The sequence below is a fragment of the Trichoplusia ni genome, chromosome 11 (assembly GCF_003590095.1).
Source record: "Trichoplusia ni isolate ovarian cell line Hi5 chromosome 11, tn1, whole genome shotgun sequence".
In the NCBI taxonomy this organism is placed as follows: domain Eukaryota; kingdom Metazoa; phylum Arthropoda; class Insecta; order Lepidoptera; family Noctuidae; genus Trichoplusia; species Trichoplusia ni.
The window spans coordinates 878596-898424 of NC_039488.1; the positions used below are offsets into that span (position 1 = coordinate 878596).

The window sequence follows — 19829 nt, forward strand, 5'->3', positions numbered from 1 at the left end:
CTAATTTGTGCTGGTTCCGATTGTCTCAGTATAGAGAATTATGGGGGGAGACAGTACCCATCTGTAATACACTGTAAATAAATAAAAACACGACTTTTAATAGCAAACACAATTATCCTATCCAAATCAACCATATCATACCATATTTTTATAATAACTATCGTGAGACTGATTCATTATTAAATGATGTAACGGTTTACTCACCCAGTTCGACTCGAGATCCCGCCGCGTCTGCTCATGATTAAGGACTCCGGTTGGGTCCGAAACTAGTCGGGCTACCCCGATAAATACGCGTGAGTAAACCGTTACATCATTTAATAATATCATACCATTATATTTTTTATGACACGATTGTATCAACGCATAATAAACTCTTTGTTGTGTTTTACTAGTATACATCTATCTGTATATAATACAAATTGTATGTATGTATATATGAAGTTGTGAGCAATACTTAGAGCGTAACTACTTAGGGATTCTAGTCGATGCCTGCGACCGGCGTGTTATCTTGTTATCCCAACCGTCGGTTAACTTTTACTACAAGTGAGCTACGATATTTATAGTAAACACAACGTTACTATGTAGTTCGTACAACGATGGCTTGTTCACTTGTGTTTTTGCGTTTCGTTGTTTTTACTTGTTTTGTATTGGTTAGTTTTATTGTTCGGAATACAAACGTGAAAACGGAACCCTATAGGTAAGAATCCGAATGTCAGAATATGTCTGTTCGTTTTTTTGTCACATGGCTGTATCTCATGAGCCATGATAGTTAAACAGTTGAAGTTTTCTCAGATGTTTTATTCAGAAGAAATCAAGGTAAGGCAGCGGATGGTTGGTTAAGTCTTAAAAGGGGGGGTACCTATTTCCTTCTGACAAGTTTTTTTGGATATTCGTACCCTTTATTTTCGCGAGTTCAACTACCTCTTGATATTTGTTATAGGGCTTATACTTTCTTGCGATATACTTTCTCATTCACTTCGATCTACCATCTCGTTCTTCCTCTTGTTGTAATCCAAGAAAAAAAAATCCAACTTCAAAAAAATCAGCTTGGTGTAACACTAATAAATGATCAATTCTCCATCCTTTACAAGGATTACAGTTTACGCACCTTACAATACTGTGATATCTGAAAAATGTTTATGCTAATGACGTAATTTAACGAAATTAAATGTTACCAAGTAACCAAGCAATTTGTAACTTACTCCCATTTATGTTCAAAGTTTCACTTTCAAAGAGAAATTTCAAAGAAACTGGAGTTGAACTTGGCAATATTTTTGCGGTAGGTATTAATTTTCGTTACTGGAATTTCTCGAGCCGAGTGACGTATTGTCTGTTAAGGAAAACAAGAAAAATAAATATGCTATTATTAGCTCCATTTAGTAAATACGATGACTTTGATAGCGAAAATGATGTCATGATACTAAATAAATACGTATTATCTGACTCTACAAATCTAGAGCCTCCTACATATAACAATAAATAGATTCATTTGTCCATATCAGTCGAGTGACGTCATGCGATAATATGTGGGTTCGATCGTTTACCTTTGTATATTTTTACTTTTTGCAATGCATGTGTTCTATTTTGGTAGCAGTGTCACTTAAATTATGAAAAGAAGTTACAAGAATGAAGATGTATTTTTCTTTTTTTTTTAGTGTGACAACGTCAATTGTTTTTTAGGGTTCCGTACCTCAAAAGGAAAAAACGGAACCCTTATAGGATCACTTTGTTGTCCGTCTGTCCGTCCGTCTGTCCGTCCGTCCGTCCGTCCGTCTGTCAAGACCCTTTTTCTCGGGAACGCGTGGAGGTATGAAGCTGAAATTTATATCAATTACTCAGGTCTACTGTCCCTTGAAGCTGTGAAAAAATCAAACTTCTAAGGCAACGCAATCAAAAGATACAGCCGTTTATGCCGCAAATTTTCGACACTTGCAAGGGAATCAAAACCTACAGGGTGCTTCCCGTGAACTCAGAATCTTGAAATTTGGTACAAAGCAACGTCTTATACCATAGATAAAGGAAAAATTACAAAAACCATAAATTTTTAGTTACATCACATAATATTTTTTTTTTAATAATTTTAAACTTACTACCTATTTCCTCATAAACGCGTAGAGGTATTAAATTGAAATTCATACCAAATACTCAGGTCTATAATACCTTTAAGCTGTAACAAAATCAAACTTCTATGTCAACGCAATCAAAAGAAACAGCAATTTAAGCTGCATATTTTGAAACTCGCAAGTACTCGCAAGGGAATCAAAACCTAAAGGGTACTTCCAGTCGACCTAGAATCTTGAAATTTGGCACGAAGCAACGTTTTATAGCACACATAAAGGAAAAATTCCGAAAACCTTAAATTTTTAGTTACATCACATAATATTTTTTTTTTAATAATTTTAAACTTACTACCTATTTCCTCATAAACGCGTAGAGGTATTAAATTGAAATTCATACCAAATACTCAGGTCTATAATACCTTTAAGCTGTAACAAAATCAAACTTCTATGTCAACGCAATCAAAAGAAACAGCAATTTAAGCTGCATATTTTGAAACTCGCAAGTACTCGCAAGGGAATCAAAACCTAAAGGGTACTTCCAGTCGACCTAGAATCTTGAAATTTGGCATGAAGCTACGTTTTATAGCACACATAAAGGAAAAATTCCGAAAACCTTAAATTTTTAGTTACATTACAAAATATATATTTATATGACTCGATTGTCGTAATGAACGAACTTTGTAAACCTTGCAGGTTTGTACGGAACCCTCGGTGCGCGAGTCCGACTCGCACTTGGCCGGTTTTTTTGTGTTTTTTTTAATTGGCCATGACAACAAGCATAGGTAACATATTTTGGTTCACGATGATGCTGAAACCCACCAAATGTCACTTTAATTCATCAAATTGCAAATTACACGATGTCCTTTAATTTTTGTAAATAGCCTGAAAATCTCAATAAAAAACTGATTGTAAATTGAGTGTTTATAATGGACTTACCGTAGGTATACTTAAACGCTTTACCAATTAGGTTTTCCTTTTGTTACATTATTTCGTACACGTAAAAACAACATCAATTGGTAGAGCATTGGCTGTTAAAGATAATGGCCACTTTGGACTTTATTCTTTACGCAGTAAAGTTTGTTTTCGTTTACTGCCGGCCTTAGGGCGTTAAGACATTGTGCGTGGCTAATAAATCCGAGCAAATTACGTCAAGTGTACAAGAAAGAGTAATCATAATTTTGTTGAAGGAATATAAACTAAAATTGTTTTTCGTACGAGTTTTGGCTGACACCAACTTTGATGAATAAATACTATTACGCACCTTTAATTTTTTGTGAGTATCAATCGTTCGAAATTTGAATTCAATCAGCGAGCAAAGAGACTGGTTTCTTCTACGTAAACCTTTTTGCTGGCATTTTACTTAATTATTTATTTTTTATATCATATTTTTCTTGGAGTCGAGTTCGAAATTTAAATTTAGATTGGTGATGTAAGTGAAACTTTATTTGTTCGTTAACCTCCTTGGTGTAGTATTTTTTTAATATTTTCTTTAATGATTCTTTAAAACGACGCATAGTTTGTAAAATCTCTAACCATATATTACTCAGTATAAGTTAACGTTGACAAAGTAAACTTTAACAAACACTTTGTTTCTTGTTAAGTTTCTGCGTGTAGTTGGTATAAGTTGGGAAAACTTTAATTAAGGTTTGCTACACAAATGTTTGTCGGACCAACACCGAGTTTGTAGAAACACTAGTTTTTATTTTTGTAGTGCACTGATGTTATCTCTGTAATTAAACTTTTTGCTTGAGGAATAAACTGGAATTTTTAAGAAGTCGCCTTTTCTTTGCATTTTATTACTACGTTGAGATAGTTAAGGTTATTGTTTCAAATTCGTTGCAAAAAATATTTATGTATTTGTTCTTTTAAGTGGTTTTAATTTTAGACGAAGTTACTTCTGGTTTTAATTTTAGACGTAAAATATATGAATTTCACATTGAGTAGGTTTATGAACTAAAAACAAAATTATTTTTTTCTGATTCCAAAAATCTAAAAAAAAAATACTAATAATTATATTTTGTGTATGTTTATAACGAGTAACAATTTTATAGCATTCTAAGTTATTTGGTAGCCAAAAAGGTTTTCAGATTATCTTGAACGTAATCAGAAAAGTTTAATCAAAATAATTACTTCAGGTCTCACTTACACTGTCATCAACTTATTAGCATCTTTCTTTCTAAAGAAATTTGATAACACTTTAATTGACTTCATCACAAACAAAAATCTAACTTTACTTCATTACGAAAATAAAAACGGTCTCATTTTTATTTATATAATTTAACGGCTCGGCAATTAAAGTGTCTGGAGCTGATATTTCGAGTCTAATTTGTTTCAGTTGTAGACTGAAATTGATAGCCTAAAATAACGCCTGGACCTTTAAAGTAGAATTGTATTCACTGTGGAAGCGAGATGCCAATAACGTGCAAAGCTTTGTCTCTCTTTTACAACTGTAAGTTTATGTTTAAGAGGTAGTAAAAGATTTTTGTTCTGAATTGAGAATGAAGGCAATAAAGTGAGTTCAATTCCTTGACAAATGGAAAACCTAATCGTGTCAAACACACAATCAAATCTTTCCTCTTTATAATACTAGTATAGATTACATTTATGGAATTATAAATGTCTGTTCATCAATTATCTAGTGCTCATTATACAAGCTTTGCTTAGATTGAGACTAGACGGCGATAAATTGCTGAATATAAAACTGTAAATTTTCATTTCATTTTTTAAAACAGGGCAGCAAAAAGTCTAAATGTTCTTCTATAGGACAAACTGACATTTACGAACGGAGGGAAAAAACTAACCAAATACTTGAAATGTATTTGAAAGGATGATAAGCAAAAGTTGTTGAGAAAACTAGTTTGTGTGAGCAAACATCTAAATCGAATTCAAGCTTTTCAGTACAAAAATCCACGCAAATACGAGATCATTTTATATAGAATCCAGTTCTACACGAGAATGTGTTTATCGAATCCTATTCCTTGGTATTTACTCTCGTTCACAGTTTTGTTTTATTGCGGACCTTATAAAGTCCATAAAGTCAGGGCAAAGAAGGCTTGGATTTGCTCTTTACTGCCTCCATTCCAATTCCCTTACATACGTTGTTCTAAGGCTTTTTGTACACAAGGCAACACAAGGCGACTGACGGCAACTTTAGTTTTCAACGACACGTTCTTTTAAGTTTGAAAAGTTGGATCCGAAAATAGTTGGGCAAGACTTTAGTTGCTTTATATGTAAAGGAACTTCTTATAGTATGCAAATACCCCAAAAACTGTTTCAAAGAACGCTCGCAAATGGAATGAAATGAGTTTGCTTTTGCGATCGCTGTTTGTTTCCATTTTATGGTAAAGAGTTTTGCGGTTTTTATCTGGAGTTGAGTATATATTGGGACTGTTTTATGCTGTAGTGTTTTCTTATTCAAACTTTATTCAAGGAATTGTTTTTTAACAACAACATCGTGAGGTGGATTTATCTATTTGATAACGGTTTGCTCAGGCGTATTTATCGGAATAGCCCGACTAGTTTGGGACCCAACTGGAGTCCTTAATTATGAGCTGTTATGCGGCGACTATATAATAATAAACGGCAAGCTATGTTTCTTATGGCTAACAGTGTCATAAGATGCAACTGGAAAATTTTCATGAAAGTTTTTATCACAGGAAAAAAGTTCTATCTCAAACATCATAGTACGCTAAGCTACGTGAACTGACCACTTATCTATTAAAATAAACATACATCTATATTTTTTAATAAGATATTACGTTTATTTGTCCTACAGGTACTAGGCTCTGACACAGAATGGCACTTCGCTCACCGAGGGCTCCCGCACGCTCGCCCGCGACGCTCCATCGCACACACGCGCTTACTCAAACAACACCCACTTGTGAGTACTTTACTTATTATAATATATGTTATACACTTATTTTTTTATTGCTCAGCTAAAACGTATGTAGCAGTTTAGCTAAGAAATACTTCACGTGGCCTGAGTAAATCAGTCATTAGGGGTATTGTGGTTTACGTAAACACAGGAACTGAATGTGTTTTCGTAGATATACGAATCGTCATCATCATCAGCCAGCCTTTACCTAATTTGTTGGGGTCGATTTCCAGTTTATTCGGTTGCAGCTTAGTTACAACCGAAATGCGCATGAACATGCGCCTTCTGAAAGTACACATTTTAACTTACCATCACACAGAAAAACTCGGATCGATCAAGTGTAACCTGTGATCGTTCAACTTGTGCAGTTGTAGCTGAGCCATGAGCTCAAATATAATAAAGTAAAATAATAAATTTATTGTTGAAACGTCGTCATAACGATGATATTTTAAATTTGAAATCTTGAATTGATATTTTGTTGTTATCTATTTACTGCGATAACGTAATTATATACTTTAACTAGCTGACCCAGCAAACGTTGTTTTGCAGATTTTTTTTCTAGTTGTATGTATTTTTAATGCCACATTATAAAAAAATAAAAACTTAATATTTTAACTAATATTTTTTTAGTGTGAGCAACCCTTATCAATTAGGGGTATGAAGAATAGATGTTGTTCTATTCTCAGACCTACTGAATACGCATATAAAATTTGGTAAAAATCGGTTAAGCCGTTTTGGAGGAGTACGGTAACTAACATCGTGACACGGGAATTTTATATATTAGAAGATTCACTTAACAAAGGTACTTAGTCAGGAACATCCTTTTCTTTCTTCTTCAGTCATTTCAAACTCAACGAAAAGGAAAAACACTAAGATAAAATATAGTACTCATAAAACGGTATCGAGAACGCGACTGCGAATGAGGTTATCCGGCCGCTCACATTATGTCCACTTTATTACCCGGGTGGAAACGGATTAAAAACGCCACGAGCGGTTTACTATGAGCACACCTTTTTTTCTTATTAAGTTTTATGTTATATTGAAAGATACTTGAGTAAATAGTAGAAAATATAATGTAAAAGATTAATGTGTCCACTGAGTTTGGTGACCACTGTATTTAGTGTTTGTCAATAGCTATTGCATACAATTAATGCTTATTTTACGCTATTACTAAAAACTTTAACTGTTAAGATTCTGGCAGAAAGAAAAGTGTTTTTTTATTCCCTTGGACACTTTTTGCGAGTTAACGAAAAGAACGATAAAACGACGAAAAGTTAAGCTGAATCTCTGTGATTAATTAAGCTGAATTAAGATCTAACTATCTGTTGTGCCAAAATGCATTAACATATTAGGACTACAGCAGATGTCTTCCCAGCTCTGACGTAAGCTTTAGCGGCCTTTTCAGAGCAATATCTAATTATTTCTCAGTTATTAGTGTCCACTCCCATTTTCACATTATCAGCGATGATAATGTGATAGTGTGCAGAACCAAAATAAAACTATTTTAGTCCATTGTCTATCTTCTTATATATAAAAATGAATTGCTGTTCTTTACACTGCAGAACGGCTGAAGGGATTTCACTTATTTTAGTCTTGAAATATCGTGGAAGTCCAGGGAAGTTTTATACATAAATATAGCTAGAAAAGTTGCAAAAAAAAAGTATTATTTAGTAGTAGTTCCGGGACAGCTGGTTTACAATAGATTTCCAAACACGACGGTACGGAATATTTACACAAGTCGGACTAGCTTAACTTTTTATTTAACACTAGCTGTAGCCCGCGACTTCGTCCACGTGGCACGTGGTAAAAAGAACTTGAACCGTTTTTTCCTCATTTTCCATTGCATCTCCGCCCCCATTAGTTCAGCGATGTTATGTAGCCTATAGCCTTCCTTGATAAATGGTCTATTCAACACAATAAGAATTTTTCAATTCGAACCAGTAGTTCCGAGATTAGCGCGTTCAAACAAACAAACTCTTCAGCTTTATATATTAGTATAGATTTGTTCAAGTGAAGCGAACAACTGCTTACATTTCCTTTAAAAATATATTCTTAGCACCGTATGTAAATATAGAAATACTTTACAAGAACGGATATTGTTCCCCTTGGTATTGCAATGGATTAAGGTATTTTTAGCGGGATGAGGCGATGGAAAATAAAACCTCTTTTGTAAGAATACCGCGAGGATACTGTGAATGAAGTTTCTTACAACTTGTTTTTCTATTAGATAAAAGTTGGTGTTACGTCACAGACCATCTGGTCTGTTGTCTTGTAGTTTACGATTTGATTAAATAATTGTGTCGTGAACAATGTGAGGAAGTGAGCTACGTTTGTATATGTTGGATTTGGTAACTCTGTAATTTTACACGCGTCACGTCATGATACAAATTGTTTAATTGAATGAAAATGTAATTGGTTTTCGATTAATGTCGTAACTTCATTTTAATTTGTTGGTGTTTTTCTTCGGCTTGGTAAAATACGGACTTATATGAAACCTCAGAAATATATGTCTAAAATGACTCCCGCACTTTTCATTTTTCAATTCAATTTAATTCACATGCATAAAGACACCAAGACTCAGAACAAGTATTCGTGAGTCACACAAAACTTGCTTTACGCGGGGATCGAACCCGTAACACGACGTGCAAGAGATTTGTCGTGGTGTCCTATACCACTCGGCTATGCAGACAAGTTTGATTGACAAGTTAAAATTGCCTCTAAAAACCTCTTAGCTAATTCATGATCCACGTGCGAGCCGTAACACACGTCCCACCTACTGTGATATAAAAAAGTCGTTCAAAAGTAATTTCATTTGAATCACGTTATGTCACTGGCATGAAAGGAAAGTCGTCGAATTTTTATTTGGGAATATCAGATTTTCGATTTGTCTAAAAGATGAGAAAGTTTTGATTATAATAATGTTAGTGTGAGTTAGATGTAAGTAGTGAGTCCTTAATATTGCTGGACTAATAGAGGCTACTGATTTCAATTAACAATAATAACAATTGAAAAATATGATTTCAGTATGATGTTTGATAGCTTTTTTCCTAAGAACCGATCACTCGTTCCTATGCACATAAAAATACGAATCCAATATGTTAAACAATACTCCGTGACGGACTCAATACATGCTTGTCTAATAACCTATCGCTAAGCTGATTGGCCGATTCCAATAGACGTTTACTTGAAAACAAAAACAATTATCGGCGACCAGAAGCTATTTTAAAAATATAACCGACCTTTGCCGAAACATACAAACGATAGTCGTTAAGCACTTCAAGACGCGAGTGCTTTCTTTTCTCTTCTTCTTTCATACAATCTAGATTTTCAGTAGCTCCCTGTCTCACAGTAATTCATCATTAATTTATCTCTTCCCAGCTTGTCATGTCGTCCTTGTCACAACGCTAGATTGATAGTTCTCCCTATTATATCAGTTAATACGACACTTGGAATATTTGTGTTAGGAAGGGATAGTTTTCTTCTGAAGGTCTGAAGGTTTTACGTGATTTATGTGCTGGCTGGTTACTAAGTTGGTTTGTATTTAGTATTAATTGTTTGTTTCGATTTTTCCTAGCATTTTTTTATACAAGTGTATTTATAAGTCGTTTAGTACTCATAATACGACACGAGACTAGGTTGTGTTGACTGAAGTTGTGGAACACAAAGAAAAAAATATGAATAGTGTGTTTTAAATTTCCACTCTTCATGGTCGTAAGTGCTGTGTTCATTTATTTGAAAACGTGACCAAAACTATACAACCTAAAACTTTGAAACTGTTTAAGCAACACTTTTCGGGATAGTTACGAAGAACATTTTGTTTAAATTGTTTTCGTTTCTGAGCTCATACAATCCAAGGAAAATGTTTGTAGTTTCCACGAAGCCATTTGGTATGAAATAAAGGAAGCAATTTCGCAAATTCGCACCCTTATTTGCAATTTTGCGGAAATAACAACAACTATATTAAACAAAATTGAGAAAACGATTTGAGGAAAAAGAAAGCCGACACTGGTGTTACAAAGGATTTTAATTACAGAATTACAAAGCAAAATAATTACATAGCCAAGAACTGCTGTGGTCAGGGTTTAACGTCTCTTCTTAAAGACTGAGTGTCTTTAAGAAAATAAGAAATGAAAAAAAGGAAAGGCGTAATACACAAATAGCATCATCTGACTGATCATCAATTGACTGGCCGGTTGGTCTAGTGGTTAGTGACCCTGACTGCTATACCAGAGGTCGTGGGTTCGATTCCCATCTAGGATAAATGTCTGTGTGATGAGCACGATCATTTGTTCTGTGTCTGGGTGTAATTTATCTTTATTTTGTAAGAGAGATTTAGAAATAGATAAGTATATTTACCAGTTGTCTTGTACTCATAATACAAGCTTTGCTTAGTTTGAGACTAGATGGCGTTGTGTGAAAAGTTGAACTGTAGTATATATTACTATCTCTCTTTCACAATAATAATTGCAAGCTTTACTCTTCAAGTGTAAGTAGGATAGCCAGATTTAATAGAAAAGGTCAGTCGGAACTCCTTACGTAACTTAATAATGTTTAAAGCAGTCTTACGTAAATACGAAACGTGTTATTTTTTTCCAAGAAAATGAAATTACCTGCAATCTACCTCAATTAGGAAGAGTGGAGTGCTCTCGTGTTTTATTTCTGAGTTGTTAGACTTTTTACGTACATGGGAAATGGTTTGAGAATACTTCACTATTCAGGAGCTTTCTTACTTGAATAAATGAGAAATTGTGTTGTTATAATAAGCTGTAAATGTTTAGAGAATTTTAGAACATTTTTGTAGGGATCCATATCCAAAGGGTGAAAAAGGCTCTACAGTTTGTCCGTCATTCTGCCACCAGGCATCTCATGAACCAGGATAGGTTCGGATAGTTCACAGATGATGTATTTCTATTACTGGCACTATACAAATAATATTAAATGATGTAACGGTTTACTCACGCGTATTTATCGGGGTAGCCCGTCTAGTCAGTTCAACTCGCGATCCCGCCGCGTCTGCTCATGATTAAGGACTCCGGTTGGGTCCGAAACTAGTCAGGCTACCCCGATAAATACGCGTGAGTAAACCGTTACATCATTTAATAATGAATCATTCTCACGACAGTTACTATCAAAATACAAGTAATAAATGCTAATTGCTGCACTCATAAATTTGATGGATGTCTAATATTTGTTGCTGATTTGTTTTTCTCAAACCTAATTATAACAGAATTCCAAGTTGATCAGTTTTTAAAACAAAACTCAGAGTTTTTTCCATCCAAAACTGACGTTATCGTTCGTCGTAACCGCTTAATCATTTACACCAAAAACATAAAATCAAATCGAATAGAAATAAAAATATTATCGAACTATATTTAAGGTATAAAGAGGCTGACTTACATTACACCCTCAAGCAATTGTTACTATATAACAATGTGACGTCAAATGTTACAACGTATGCTTATTTTAAAAGAGCTTAATATGATATTATAGCAATACTCGGAATTTTGTCTCGCTGTGACGTCAATATCTAGAAAGAGCGAATAATATGTTTTAGAGAATAGTTTATTTAAATTATTATGTTCTGGGGGCTTACTGCTACGTCTTAAAGTAGTATTATTATATCTTGTGGGAGAGAGATGCCGCTATACGCGTGCTATTGCGCTGTCACGCTTCCACCACCATAATATTATTGCTTGGGGACCGGTGGCAGAGCTTTTGATAGCAACAAACAACAAGTTAGAAAACGAAAATGATCTGCATTTAGATGGGTAATTTTAGTAACATTTTGTAGGCCATTATTTTAACGTAAGTACTAGTAATTTAAGTTTTTTAAGTTTCTTACTATTTCATTTCTGATTTGATAAGATTTTTTTTCATACAAAAAATACTCTCGCACAATTGAATCCCACAGTTACTCGCCTATCCGTTGTATTATATAATAATTCATACTTTTGCCCTTTAAAACCTTAGATTCTTACATTTGGTAAACTTGATTATTTTGGTTATTTAAGTTAATTTCTTTTTTTTTTCCTATCCGGCTATGATTTCCTTAAAGTTCAACAGCGGTGTCAAACTGTTGAATCGTTTAAATTACAAAGCTATTAAAGTTTTGACATGGCGTCAAAGTTTGGCAGCACTGCGTTTGACGTTTAATATCCAGGGGATAGTATTTCCTTACTTAGTATAGCTTAATTAATATTCGGAATTTTTAATAAGAATATTATCAGAAATCTGCTGTCAGTATTTAGTTAGAAGTTTAGTTTAGTTAGTCATAAGTTTTTGAATGGAATTACTCGATACTTTTTTAGAACTAAGATTATTAACGGACGAGAGAAACAAAAGCTTGCATAAATATAGCTTTAAATACAAGGGCCTTGTTAGTGACTCATCAAACGGACTGCGCGTCGTGTCGCGTTTTGGATAAAGCGTTTTTGCATTTGTGTGACCCACGAAGGCTTGTTCTAAGACTGGGTCTCTATGACTTGATCTTTTGTGAAACCCGTGTTTAAGTTTTGCGTATTATATACTTAACAAACCTACGGATAGCGTGAATAGTTTTTTTTATCAATGCGTTAAACTATCCGTAGTCGGGAGATTAGGGACCATCTGCTTAAATAATTAATTTAAGAAGATGGGACGGAATGCATAAAGAAACAGACCGAGGTCTGTTGTATATACCTTGCGAGAGGGCTATGACCAACAATAGAATGTAATGGGCTAATTAATATGACTGAATGAATGAATATTATAATAAGGTTTGACATTTCATAAGTAGGTATTGTGTTTGTATTTTAGAAACTGGTGGTAAAAACACATTTAACCGTAAAGTAGATGATGTCGTCATGAGTACCATCTTTTGATGTTACGTAGAGTTTGCTCTTAGAGCGAGTACATTGTTCAATAGTTTCACAAATAATGAAAATAACGTATTCAATTTTTGGCGAATGGCATTGTTATTCAATTTTTACCGTGAAATGTCGTTCGTATTTAGGTATGTGCTTTTCTCTTCTACTATATATTTTAGTGCTTCACGAATGCTTGTTCTGAATCTGGGTGCCTTTGTGCATGTAATTAGTATATTTGAGCAACCCCCCGCGACGCTAGGATTAAATTTCCTAGTGCGGGATTCGTTTTAAAATATAAATAAATATCATTAAAAAATCGTGAATTTCATCACACAAAACATACAATAAATGATTAACAGTTTAGCAACTGGCACCCACAACAGCAAAAAACATACACTCAAAAAATTTTCCCCAAAATTCTTAAAAGGGACAGCTAGAAAGTAGACGAGCCCCTATCGTCCCTTCCTCCGTCACGTACAGGTACCTACTTAAGACAAGACAAGGGCTTCCCGAACATTCCTACAAACACAAAGGGTCTTTGTAATTTCGGCACAACGTTTTATGTTTAAGGTCTCCGTTTATTTCGAGAATTACGAACTTGCTCTACATTATATTTATGTCACTTAGTCAATATTAAACGATTAGAAATGGCTATTGAAGGTTGTAACAATTTTCGAGTAAGGAATATAGAGGGAATATTTATAGTCCAAAATTATATTTACAATATTAGGAAATACATTAGAAGACTAGCTGTTGCCCGCGACTTCGTCCCCGTGGGTAGAAGATATAAGTTATGATTTATACCTGCCCTGTTTTTTTCACATTTTCCATTGTATCTTCGCTCCTATTAGTCGCAGCGTGATGATTTGTAGCCTAAAGTCTTCCTCGATGAATGGTCTATTCAACACAAAAATAATTTTTCAATTTGGACTAGTAGTTCCAAGGATTAGCGCGTTAAACAAACAAACTCTTCAGCTTTATATATTACTAGCTGTTTCCCGCGGTTTCACCCGTGTAATATTTTTTTTTTCTTTGCTGCAATTTTTCCATATTTTCTCACCGTTTAAACCTGCCCTGGATTAGTACGAATATTTCAAGAATAAAATTAGCAAAATCAGTTCAGCCATTCTCGAGTTTTAGCGAGACTAACGAACAGCAATTCATTTTTATGTTAAGATATACATATACATTAGAAGATTATTGCAATAGCTATGTAGCGGTTTTTGACGAGTAATATCTGTGACTTTGCCGCTGCATGAGGTTGTGTCCAAAATCGGGCAATCTCGATTAAAACCTGTGAGAATCCACTGCATCATTTAATATCTGTGAACTTGTACAATCTGGCTTTATTTCGTTCATTTAAAATAGTAAACTTTGCTGCTTCTTGCCAGGTTTTCTCCATGGGCTGGTCATTTTGGATGTGCGCAATTTGGATTTTCAAATTGTTAGTTAAAGTGTTATAAATTCCGATTTGTCAGTATTTAATATTATGGGATAGATAAGCGATCGGTTCATATATATATGTTTCATGTAAGTCAATTATAATAAAATTTACTAACATTATTTATTATTATAAGATGGCAGTTGTGTGTAGTGTAAATGTAATATTTTGATTTGATTTGAAATGGCTTTTCACGATAAGATGTATGGAAACACCTAAATTATTACGTTTCATATTACCTCATACCAACACATCCTTTTTCCCGGAAAATACTGATACAACGAATTTCAGGTACGTAAATAATATATCTATGTAAATATATTATTGTTTCTTGGAACACAGTATGAGAATAACATTTATTTATGGAGTTTGGTTTACTTAGGCATTTTTAGGGTTCTATACCAAAAGGATAAAAACAGAATCGATTCACCGAAGCGCTGTTTGTCTGTCTATTATTACCAGGCTGTTTCTCATGAACCGTGATAGCTAGGCTCTTGAAATTTTCACGTCGTCGCTAAGCATAATCAATGCCACGGTAATCAATTTATTGGGTGACAAATATATATTTGTGGTTACTCACTTTCAATTTTACCTTTATCTTAAATTTAAGAAAAAAATCTGTTTTAGTACACATACAAGATTAAATATGAGTACGCCTGATTACACAATTATAAACATGACTTTAAAGGAAAGAGCGATAGACTTTGTCAATTTCCTTACGTTTATATAAGTCAATCGAACGCCTTGGGACGTCGACTTGTCTTGTTTGAGGTGATAAAGAATATCTCTCTCGATTCTGACAATATTATTTGATATTTTGTAAAGTTTCATGATTTAAAGCCGATCAGATTAATACGTTATACACCTTTCTATCCACATATAGGTTTGTGAGTTAGGCATGGCTATTAACAAGCTATAATTTAGTTTCTCCTGTCACTTGATCTGTAATCAAATCTTGCATGTTCAATTTAGCTAGATGGAATTGAATTTAGTTTTCGATTTTGATCTAATCAATACACATTTAGCTTTCTATAATTATAATATCAGCCTATATAAAGGTCTATTACTGAGCAGTTATAGGAAAGGTTTTTTGCATTAATTATCACAGTAGCTTTGACTGCGGGTTGGCGTTTTCGTATTCTTATATTTGGAGTTCAGGTTTCCTCAAATTTCTGTTGGTAAAAGGATTTTTCAAAATTGGTTTAATGGGTCATGATATTTCACCCCTTCACCATCCATCATCGATAAAAACTCTAGTAGCCTTTTAATTAATAGTAAATATGAGCTAAATCAACAAGAAATAACTTGTTGATTTAGCTGTTTGTGTAATTACATAAAGAAACGAAAAATTACTATCTCTACGATGTAATTCCATTTATAAATTTGTTTTGCACACTAAATAGCACCACAAAAAAGAATGTTTACAAAATAATTAAGTCAATTTAAAACTTTTTAGCAAAATCAATCGTGATGGATGTTCGAAATAAATCACTGTATGAATATGCTCATATACCTAGGACGGCACCAGCATAGATCATAATAAATTATATTCCGCTCTACAATGAAATACACGACCTTTAGCGCTGAAGGCCAGGCACTCTGTCACTGTCTATTAAACTTTTAAATTATATTATTAGTGGGATAGGATTTGTTGAAAATTTATACGCAAATATATATGAGTGTATGAGTAAACATATTTTGGTTTAAACAGCTTTTTAGGATACGACACTTTGACCTTTAAGACTACTTCAGTTTGATGATTTAAGTAAAGTATTTCAAACAGACGTCAAATTTTTGGAGTTATGGCATGATTTTGTTTCCACATTGGTGGATCCACATAGATGATTAATTGTAAAGTTTTGTTTTATAATTTAATGTTACGACTTTAAGACATACAATTATATAATTAGTATATGTGAATGTCTCTCTTTATATGTCACTTTAAGTCAATAAAAAATCAAACGACGAGTTGAAGCGATTAGTGAAATACTCTATTAAAATTTTGTCTATTCGTCTCTACAATTCTCTTTCTGAGGGAGAGGGATAGACATAATTTGTTGTAAAGGTCATCTTTTTATTGAGTGTCATCAGTAATAACCTTGGTTCTCAATAAACAGTAATCAACGCTTGCATCTTGCCTTAATGAAAGAACTTTATCTTCAGAGAGTTCAATTCTTAAATGACTAATTTAAAGTTTAAAACTTCAGCCAATAAACGCATTCACACAAAATAAATAACATTAAAACGTACCAAGTTAATTTATTTAACTGAATATGAGCAAGTTCTGTGAAGTTATACAATAGCTTTTACTAACTTTGTTATGAATATGTATCGCTTAAATTTAATTTGTTAACTCAAGTCGGCGAACGTATGTTGGCTGAGTTGTACTGATAAATAACGGTATACAGAGAGAATTTGTTTCTGTATTGTAGCTATCATTTAAAGTTGTTTGTTTATCGCTGTGTTAGTGCGAAATATTTAATCTGTTAAAATCTTTTTGACGTGACAACGTCTTAAATTAGGTTGCGGCTGGGAGTCACTTATGAAAAAGTGTACTTCACTTATGAAAGAGTCACCGAACGAGAGAGAGGCCCGCCGAATGCCTTGCTTCTCTCTCCCACTCAACTATGATCGAATTAGGCGCATTGAATCGGCGCTTACATGTACAATGTTTTAGTAAACAAAATATATTTCTATAGTTAAAATTTGTGCAATTCTTATTTTCATTCAATTCCTTGTTCCTATTGTGCAATTTAATTATATTCATACCAATAAATATTCTACCGAGAAAAAGACGTTGTCACGTAAAATCTTCGCCCGTAAAACCGACTTTACAGGCAACCATTTTTTTATTCATAGCCAGTTTCAAAGCCCAATTCTGGGCAAAGGCTCGATCTTTTTCTTCCAGACCTCTCTACCTTCTTCGAATACGGGCTTCAAGCGTATTTGATTAATTACTTAGATTTACTGTTTTTAAAATAAAAATTAATTTAAAATATTGTCGTAGAAGGTTTGGTATTCGGCACTAGGATGATAACTAGATTAGATCGAAAGCTGCTTTCGTATTCATTTATAATTCGTTAAGCACTCGTGTTATAAAGTTACTGACAAGCCAATTTTGTATGCCATGATGGAGCAAGGAGGCTGTATACCGGAATGACAGCCTCCATTATAATTATGTAAGTATATTTATATATAACAGACGAAAAAGTTTTAAATTACATTCCTAGAAATCACGGTCGCAATGAAAAGTTTTCCGTTATTAGATAATTTTGTTGAAGGTCAGATGAAATTGGTTCTTATTGAATAATTAGGCCTTTTTTGTAAGGCGAGGGAATCCTTGTGGACATCCGCCCCGGGGGAGGAAGCGGGTTGTATCAGACTTGACAGTATTATTGGCTAATCTTAATACTACGTACTTAAATCGTTAAATCCAAGAATTACAGCTATTTTTTTTTTATTTTCGTGGTTCAAAGCATCTTTTAAATTTAAACTTGTAAATTTAAGTTTGTAATTAGACTCGCCGAAACGGCTTGACCGATAGTTAAGAATTTTGTGTGCATATTGGGTACGTTAATAATAATAGGTGCATATTCAATCATAACCAGACGTCTATTATAATCCAACCCTATTTTTTATTGGCAAGAAATGCCTTTTTCTCACAAAATATTTTTAGAAATAACTTATATGACAAAAAAACGTTTGCTGGTACAGTTAGTAATCTTAAAAGACCATAACTAAATTATTATATCCAAAATCAAGACTTACCGACCCACAATTCAAGGTCATATCACAAAAATATTTCCAGTACTCAGCCTTTAATATTCAAGTCATGTTAAAGTAACATTAATCAGTTTTTCGGAAACCCATTTTCCCGGCAGTCGGTCGAAGCATACTAATATATTTACACTTTCGGTGCTTTAACATTTACGTAGCGGTTATGTGAAAAATAAAACCCGTATGAAAATAGCCGTGAAACGTGAACGTTGTTTTTGTTTAACCGTGACCTTTAGAATACAAACGAACGTAACTGATGCTCGGCAATGCATAAACAAGCTCAACTTGTGTAAGGTATGGAAGAAAGAATGAAATACAATAGAAGTACGTCACAGTCTCTTTTATAAAAGATTTCATTCACGGTATGTGCACTAAGAGATTATTGTGTAAATAGTTAATCTGTTAATAGATTATAACAGTTATTAACCGTTCAAAGCTATGGGCCGTCCACGTCTATGCTTCTATAGAGCAGGGTTGGACGGACCTAGGTAGATGCCCCAACACAATTCTTAATTAAAATTCTCAACAAGGAATTCGTGGCCTCTATAGCCGTGTACATGTTTCTAAAAAGGACCGGTTTTCCTTCCTGGAATATGTCACATGAATCGAAAGAAGGACAAAGGTTAAAACAAAACTCAAGAAGTTGTCAACTTTTGCTAACCAGTAGGCCCTGTAGCTCAATTGTTACTTCGTAGCACCGTAGCAAATGTCTACGTGCGTAGCTCTCGTAGAACAATACACAACTCAACGAGGACAAGTGAAAAGACGTCACGACCTTGAACTGCTACATGACATTTCGCGTAGCATACATACATACATACAATGTATAAAAACATCCCCAAGGATAACCAACCTCCCTCATATATTATACACAGCTTTGCTTCCTTATGTTCATATAAACCAGAACCTATTGTGTATATAAATTTTTTTTCGTTTCGCTATCAGTCGCAGTTAGGATTATAATTTGCATATTTCTATATAATCTTGTAAGTGTGTGTTTTTGTATGTTACTAATATCAAACCGTAACAAAAAAATTGAAATTTATGCAAAGGTAGTTCGTAACTAAGTTTATGATAAAAAATATTTTTCTTTGCAGCTGTGTTCAAAACTAGTATAAGGTATTTCAAACTTAAGTGCACCTGTAACATCGTAAACTATGCAGTTTTATATTGCCATCAGCGTTAAAAAAGCAAAGTTTAGCGAAACATGCAAAATATCGCATTAGTTTAAAAATAGACTGTAAACACTTATCTTTATGTTTGCTTTTGCTATAGCTTCTAAAGCGGAATAGCGGTTTAATAGAAAGACATTTGATGATCGATAAAAGACTCGCACACTTTTATAGATGAAATAAAGTTACGTTTGATGTTTCATTCATCTTATATTAAATGATGCAACGGTTTACTCATGCGTATTTATCAGGACTGCCCGACTAGTTTCTAGAGTTTTCTAGTTTCAAGTTAACGTGGGTCGCGAGTTGATACTAGTCGGGCAATCCCGAGAAATACGCGTGAGTAAGCCGTTGCATCATTTAACAATGAATTATCCCCACGAAAATTACAATAAAAATATATTTACTTTTAACGAATTATTACTATATTTATATGTCATTTTATAAGGCAACTTGGACTTAGCCTATTTATAACCATGGCTGTAACTAACTAATGTCAGGACGTATACATTAAGGCGTATTAGTGGTACGTATTAGGCGTCATAGATTGCTAATGAGCCTAAGTGGTTGACCTTTGAGCACTTAGTGTTAATCTGACGCTGGTATATTAAAATTCATGTGTAAGGCTAAGTCACACTGCAAGCGTGCTAGTCCGCAACC

At 33.8% G+C, this 19829-nt stretch overlaps 1 protein-coding gene across 1 annotated transcript in view; it reads left to right on the top strand.

The window, feature by feature from the left end:
- Positions 1–287: 287 nt before the first annotated feature.
- LOC113498528 (neuroendocrine convertase 2) overlaps positions 288–19829 on the top strand; it is a gene marked incomplete at its 5' end in the record, with an annotated part of 55986 nt that continues 36444 nt past the window's right edge. The window contains 2 exons of the mRNA XM_026878552.1: positions 288–293; positions 5836–5940. Of these exons, the coding sequence (XP_026734353.1) occupies positions 288–293; positions 5836–5940 (111 nt within the window). The remainder of the gene's footprint in view (positions 294–5835; positions 5941–19829) is intronic.